This window comes from Triticum urartu, unplaced genomic scaffold (genome assembly GCF_003073215.2).
Source record: "Triticum urartu cultivar G1812 unplaced genomic scaffold, Tu2.1 TuUngrouped_contig_6457, whole genome shotgun sequence".
Classification (NCBI taxonomy): domain Eukaryota; kingdom Viridiplantae; phylum Streptophyta; class Magnoliopsida; order Poales; family Poaceae; genus Triticum; species Triticum urartu.
This window is the reverse complement of record NW_024117221.1, coordinates 6,758-13,677: the sequence shown is the minus strand read 5'-3', so window position 1 is coordinate 13,677 and position 6,920 is coordinate 6,758. Positions and strand designations below refer to the sequence as shown.

General features: G+C 45.3%; 1 protein-coding gene across 2 annotated transcripts; it reads left to right on the top strand.

Annotated features, from left to right (window-relative positions):
- The first annotated feature begins 6 nt into the window (after positions 1 to 6).
- Positions 7 to 6,265, top strand: LOC125530639 (AUGMIN subunit 3-like). Of its 2 annotated transcripts, none has more exons than XM_048695025.1 (10): positions 7 to 2,251; positions 2,598 to 2,655; positions 3,169 to 3,226; positions 3,315 to 3,370; positions 3,453 to 3,608; positions 5,087 to 5,198; positions 5,268 to 5,418; positions 5,625 to 5,700; positions 5,774 to 5,869; positions 5,973 to 6,265. In XM_048695025.1, exons 1-10 carry the CDS (start codon positions 2,157 to 2,159, stop codon positions 6,099 to 6,101), a joined length of 987 nt encoding a protein of 328 aa, XP_048550982.1. In that variant the 5' UTR covers positions 7 to 2,156; the 3' UTR covers positions 6,102 to 6,265. The 2 variants fall into 2 exon arrangements, with proteins under 2 accessions (XP_048550982.1, XP_048550983.1); XM_048695026.1 differs by having other exon boundaries at positions 8 to 2,251; positions 5,277 to 5,418.
- The last annotated feature ends 655 nt before the right edge of the window (positions 6,266 to 6,920 follow it).

Below are 6,920 nucleotides of genomic sequence, written 5' to 3'. Positions count from 1 at the left end.
ACCGGCGCATGACCCCTAGATACGGGCGGCGCGGCCCCCGATGGCCATTATGGAGATCGACCGCTCCGGGGGCGGCGCGCTGCAGAAGTGGCGGGGGGCGGCTAGAGTTTGGATCGGTTAGGTTGATACCATGTTAAAAGGGAATAGAGAAGGACCGGTGGAATTGTTGATGTATTGCTTGAGTCTCGTGGGCGTATATATAGGAGTACATGACCATCTTGGAGTACAAGACAAGCTAGAATAATTCCTAGTCTATCCTTTGTTTCCTAATAATCATAATACTCAACAGGCTCGAGCAGAGCTTTTCTCCGCCTGCAGCCATCCATTGTATATTGCTACAGGGACGGTACCCTAGCACTGACCGCACTGTACGAGGAAAGAAGCAGGAGAATATCTGCGGTGCAATGCGATGCTCCGGGAACCATCATCACAAGCATGTGCGCGCGTGGCGCAGACGACCATACTCCGCGGATACAAGCTAGAGCCAGCCTACTCAGTCAAATATTTAGCCAATGAGAGCCTCCGCGAGGGGCCCCGTGAGGCACTATAAATAGGGGAAGGCTGCGGCCTCAACAGGGGTGACTGATTCATGGAGAACACAAGTCACACATTGTAGCCAGTCACCATATGAAATAAAGGGCAAATGCAGGAGTAGGGTATTACACCAACACGGTGGCCTGAACCTGGGTATTTCTTGCGTGTTCTTCCTCCCGTTCTTTCTCCTTCGATCGATCATGACCTAGGAAGCTAGACGTGTTCAGTCCCTGGCTGAATTCTCAAAAGTATTGTAGCTAACAGCACAATGTCCGATTCTTAGACACCGACAGTGCGTGTCATGAGGTGCTCTCCTGGATCTGATCTACGGACCCCCCCCCCTCTGCTGAGGGGGATGCCTTCGTGGACTAGTGGCAACAAAATTGCCGATTCGTCCCCACCTTGGCCTGGAAAGGCCTTCAATGGTTTTAATGCTGATGGCCTGGTACATTTGTAAGCACTGCAGTGCGATCATCTTTGACAACGCTCTGGTCAGCTTAGCTCGTCTCCTTGACACGGTAAAGGCGGAGGCGGGGCAATGGGTGATGGCAAGAGTGCATGATCTACCGGCTTTGCTTCCGGTGGTGGCAGCACCTAGCGGCTAGGGGTGTGGCGTTGTATACATCGGGTGTTGCCCTTCCGAGGGCTTGTGCAAACTCCTCTCTATCAATGCATCTAAACGCGAGGCTTTTGTGTTTTCTCGAAAAAGTTCTGCTCCCCCCATTTTTTTCCTAAGGCATATTCTGGTCATGCGCTGGGATTAAGGATCCGTTAAGGAAAATGACCATGGTAGCGATCATGTAGGAGATAATAGTTAGTACACTCTATTTCAAAATGATAGGTGTATTTTGACTATTCAAATTTGAATTTTGACCTTAAATTTCGTATACAATTTTCCTTAATACAAATCATAATCTCAAGAAAGTGCATTTGAATATCCATTGGTATCAATTTATGCCTTATTAATTCATTCCTGAACTCAGCTCATCTACTCTCGGTGAATAGTAAAATAAAACAATACTAGAAAAATAAAAAAAATCTGATTTTTTTTGTCAACCAAGACACTCGAATGCGTGTTGTTCGGGAAAAAAATTCATCGTGTTCGGACATTTGAGGAGCTCGTGGCAAAAAAGACAATCGGTCCGAACAGTGAGTGAACAGTAAACTTTCTCACAGACCCCAATTTTTTTTTCTGGGAGTTACTCAGATGTCCAAACACCACCAAATTTGGCATGGACATCACGCAGTCGAACATCTTCCATGCAAAAAAAATCAGATTTTTTTTTGAATTTTTCTAGTATTCTTTTACTGTTCACGCAAGGGAGCAGATGAGCTCGGAAGCCGAATTGCTGCGTCCACTGTTCACCCCTTTCTTTAAAAATGTATGTCGGAAATTCAACATCTATGACAGATATAAGTACTCGAGTGTTCCTTCAGATACCACATGACATGGACTCAGATTTATATCTCTTCTTTGACGTTTTGATGTCTGTTGGATATTATCTTTTAACAGTCTACCTTATAGTCACCATCAAATTGAAGAGCCATTCTACTTGTTGTACTAAGGCTTCTCTCCTATTAAAAGATTTGCTAAAAGTAAAAAACAGTACATCGAAGCACAAATGGAACATGCTAATGAGGAGGCTACACTTTCGAAGCTGAGAGCTCAGTTGGCATCCCAACACTCATATATTCATGAAGACATCCATTCTCTAAGGTATGTATGACAATAGTAAACTGGAGTTAGCATAATATAATTATTTGAGAATGGAAGTTTTCAGAACAATGTATATTCCTTCTTGGCCATCTCTAATAAGGGAACTGCTTGGTTCTTGCTGTCGTCACTAATTTTACTTCCGTAGCTTGGGCACAATAAGTAGAGATTGAATAAAGTCTTGTAGAGAACACTTCTTTTTTTTTGTATGAAAATGGTTAGGCTGTGTGTATTTTATCCTTGTTATATGGTACTGCAGTGGAGCTTTTGTTTATGTGCTGTTCTGAATTTGTATAATTCCATAACTTATGTATCTGCTGTATTGTGGATTTTCTTATTTCGTTCTCAGGAGGAGAAATTCTGAACTTACAGAAGAGCTGAAGGATCTCTTGGAATGCCTATCCGAGGTATATTCTAAAACAAGAATTTAGTTCCTAATATATCATGAACCACCTAAAAGTTTTTTCCTCTATGGATGCTTCAGAATTGTTAAGCTGACTGTTTGATGCCTTGGGTGAATAATGTTCTATTCCTATGAGCATTATGTGCTTTATCGATGATATGTTACAGGCCCCTGCCGGATAAGGGAAATATAGGAGGCAGTGGGAATAGTTTTTCCTAGACACCTTGGTCATATCACGAGCTCATGGCTGTTTCAGTGGAGTTACTACATGAATGGACAATGAAGCTAAATTTTGTGAAGAGTGTACCTACAGACCATGAGCGTGATAGCTTATTTGTCTATTAAGGAGCTTGTATCCTCAATCCATAGTCCCAATACACTCTTTTCCCACTGTCTCAAGTAAAAATTATATGTTTGCCCCTAATTTAGCTAACCCGTACTTTATCTGCCATGTTTCTATTTTGTTTGCTAGATTGTGTCATAATTAATGGTCTCTTTTCATTGTTCTTTTCTCTAGACTGTCGCGAGCTTGTGTTCTGACCTGGCTCGACTTGAGGGTGCAAATATTCTGCAAGGTGTGATCTTGTCATGACTCAGTAAGCATTTGAAAGTGTTTTGCGGTATTGAGCTTGGTGCTTCATGTTGCTACCTATGACCTTCTAGGGGATCATAACTTGATTGTTCATCGCCAGGAATGCTACATAAGCCAGCAAAAAAGGGTACTTGCTATTACCCTGTTCTGGTGGAGACCGACGTCCTACCAAACTAAGTGATAATGTAGACATTTCTTCTTTGTCGCAGTTCATCAATCATTTGGTGAATCAGCTTGCTGCTCATCGGTTTCTGGCGATAGCCTGCCAGCTTGAAAGACGGACAAAAATTTCGAGTGCCTATTCATTGTTGAAAGCTACAGAAATGGAGCTGCAGAGCTACGTATTAGCTGTCAATAGTCGCCTGGTATTTGTACTGCTTGCTGTTTTATCACTGTGTGTACACTCATATATTTCAGGCTGCAGGTGGGAGTGGGCTGCGGTGGGACTCATCCACCCATCCCACTTAAAAGTGTTTAGTGGGCACCCGTGGAACACTGCAAAATATTGATGGGCTATCCCACTTAACCCATCGGGAACCCACTAGACCCACTTCTTCTAGCCCTCGGTTAGTTTCTAGAGCAACGGCTTGCTGACGATAGCTCCCGTATCACCCACGTCGCACATGAGCTCGTCAACGCAGGGGTATGGTGGCACCAGCGGCTTGGCGAATTCCTCCAGCCGCACGTGGCGTACGCCTCCACGAACACCACCACCTCCGCCGTGCAGTCCACCACTAGCTTCTTCCCGTGTGGGAGCTCCTGCAGGCGACCAGCCATGGGGTAGTAGTGCACCAGGGCATCCTCCGGGCCGGCCTTGAGGAAACCCACCAGTTGAGCCGGCGCCCCTCCGTGGACGAGGCACCGGAAGAATTCGATGACATCACCAGCTCAGGCTTGACGAAGAACAACAAAGAGGACGGCTGCGCAGGTGCACAATCCCTATCAATTGCACTGGATCGATGGAAAGTTGAGTTCTTCGACATCTCCCATGTCCCACCACCATGTATTCCTGTTTGTTCGGAGCTAAAACCGATCACGCATTGCGGCGGCACTGGGTGCCGGGCAGTCGAGCACACCGACGTGGGCGAGCAGCACCCATAGCTGCATCATGAACTCGTTGCCGGTGCCGAGCACCTCGGTGTGGATGTCCACGTTGTCCGTCGGCGCGAGGAACAGCAGTAGCTCCTCCAAGAACTCGCCCAGCACCGCCCAGCGCCGCCTGTAATCCTGGCCCAGGGCCGCCCCTAGCTGCCCGCCCAGCAGTGCTGCCTTCTCCGCGATGGTGCTGCTCCACGCCCTCCGTGTACTTCTGCTTGTCGGCCTCGATCTTGTGGAGCCTCGCCAGGATCTCGTCCTTGTTCCTGCAGCTGGTGAGGTGGCACCGCGTCTGCCACACCACCGTGTCGAAGATCTTCTCCGCGTTGTAGCTCGGGCCCGGCAGCATCTCCGGCACGAACGCTGCCAGTCACGCGCAGTAGTTGGGCAGCTTCGTCGCCACCAGCCGGGCGCAGAACAGAACATGGGTACCTCGGCGCGAGGGCAAGCTCCATGGCATTCTCTTACCCTGTTGCTTATTGTTACGTTCATCTCATTTTCTTGATGATTGGTTCATTTGGCGGGACTCCCACTTCTACCCACTTAACTCTGCTAAGTTTTCGTGGCTTTTCCCCCTGTACCCACCAATTTCTAATGGGACGGAGTGGGTCGAGGTGGGACGCCCACGGGGAGTCCCACCTGCAGCCTGACTATATTCACTTGAAAGTTAATGGTGTAGTTTAGCTTGTTAATATTCACTTCATGTGTACACTCTTATAAAATAGAGTATATACTGCACAATACATAGGACCAATATCATCTAATTGGCGAAGCCGCGTCTAGCATGATCGAAGAAGGGTCTATTGATGACCGGGATACTTTTCTCCATGCTGTGAGGGATATTCTTAGCAGTTACTCAGGTAAGCAGGGTTTTTGCACAAATCATATGGTGCAACCTACTGGAAGTAGGAATAATTCATTCTTCCCAGTTTTTGTAGGTTCTCAAACAATGACACCAACATATGTTTCAGCATGTGCTTTGGTTGAGCAGATATCTGAGTTGGAGGATGAGCTCCACTGTTATCAGCATGAGCTTGAAAATGTTCTTCCACGTGAACGGGGAAGATTTATCGATGAACAGTGAGTTGACCTCTCAATTGTGCACAAAACATTTCTTCCCTAGATAAATTTCACCTTTCTTCAATATATTGGGTGGTTGAATCTTGCTTACTGCACATCAGCAAGAGGAGGTTCACACTAATACTCATTGAGACATTGACAAAAGTTGTGTTGATAGAGTTATATGTTAGATGCAATCACTCCCATGATTTTTCATAATTTTGCAGATGCAGGATGGTCCAAATACTCGAGCAGATTTTATCTGTACCCGTTACACATATGCTACCAAAATTTACACCATGGGTACATTCTCATCGCATCTGTCTACCCTTTCCTACTCTGTTCCGTTGCTAGTAGCTCACCATGTTTTACTTAGCCACTGGCGCAAGCACTTGAAGAATTGGAAATGATCAGCTATGAAGTCTCTGCTTCTGTTAATGAAGTAATGATGGCTCGAGAGGAAAAGACCAAGGTCTGTTGCTTCCTCGTGTTGGTAGCACTCAGCTGTTTTAGCATTTTTGGTGTAGTTCTGTATGGATTCAGTCATCACTTCAATATTTACAAATGTTGTGCAGATGTTACAGCAGCCTTCACGCAATGCACAGCAGGAGAGACGCGTATTCGCCGATTTCTTCTGCCATCCAGGACGGCTTGAGAATCAAGTCAGAGAGCTGACTTCTCGTGTTAGAGGAATCCCGGAGTAATGTTGGGTAGGGTGGTCAATAAGGCAAGTGCAGAGTCTTGTTTGCATTCTTGTCTTGCTCAGCTCGAAGTCTTTCCTCCGGAGTTTTTTTTTTTTTTTTTGAAAACACAAGACTTATTCATTCAAAATAACAAGTACATCGTTTACGAGGAGGGTACAATTTCACCCGAAGCCTCCTAAAACTAGTCACTAGTCAAAGAAAATCTAGCTAGCTTAGCAAGCTCATGAGCAACCTTATTCGCTTCCCTAAAAGAGTGTTCAAAACTAGTATTCACGAAGCCCTAGATTTTTGGTTTGGGCCGAGCTGGATTTGAACCAGCATAGACATTATCAACGAATTTACAGTCCGCCCCCATTAACCACTCGGGCATCGACCCAAGAAGAATTTATTCTAGGGTTTTTACTAATCTATGTTTAACCTCCTTTCATAATACTCCTAGGGTTTTTGCTAATCTATGTTTAACCTCCTTTCATAATACTCCCTACCCTTAGGGGAAGTCGAATCCCCGCTGCCTCCTTGAAAGAGAGATGTCCTGAACCACTAGATGATAGGGGCACTACTAGACGATAGGGCCATATACAACCGCTCGTGATTATACTATAATCGTAGTATGTGCAGTTTTTTGGAATTGCCAATATACTCGAAATGTATAAATAGATCCAAAGCAAAGAGTTTTCCAACTTTTCTGTTATGTTTTCATCTAGGATTTTTTTTTAGAAAATACACATGCCCCAAATAATAACAATCATAAAAAATTGCCGTGACGTTCCTGTAGACCGTCCTCCATTCTTCATGGTTTCAATGATCTTCAAATTATCT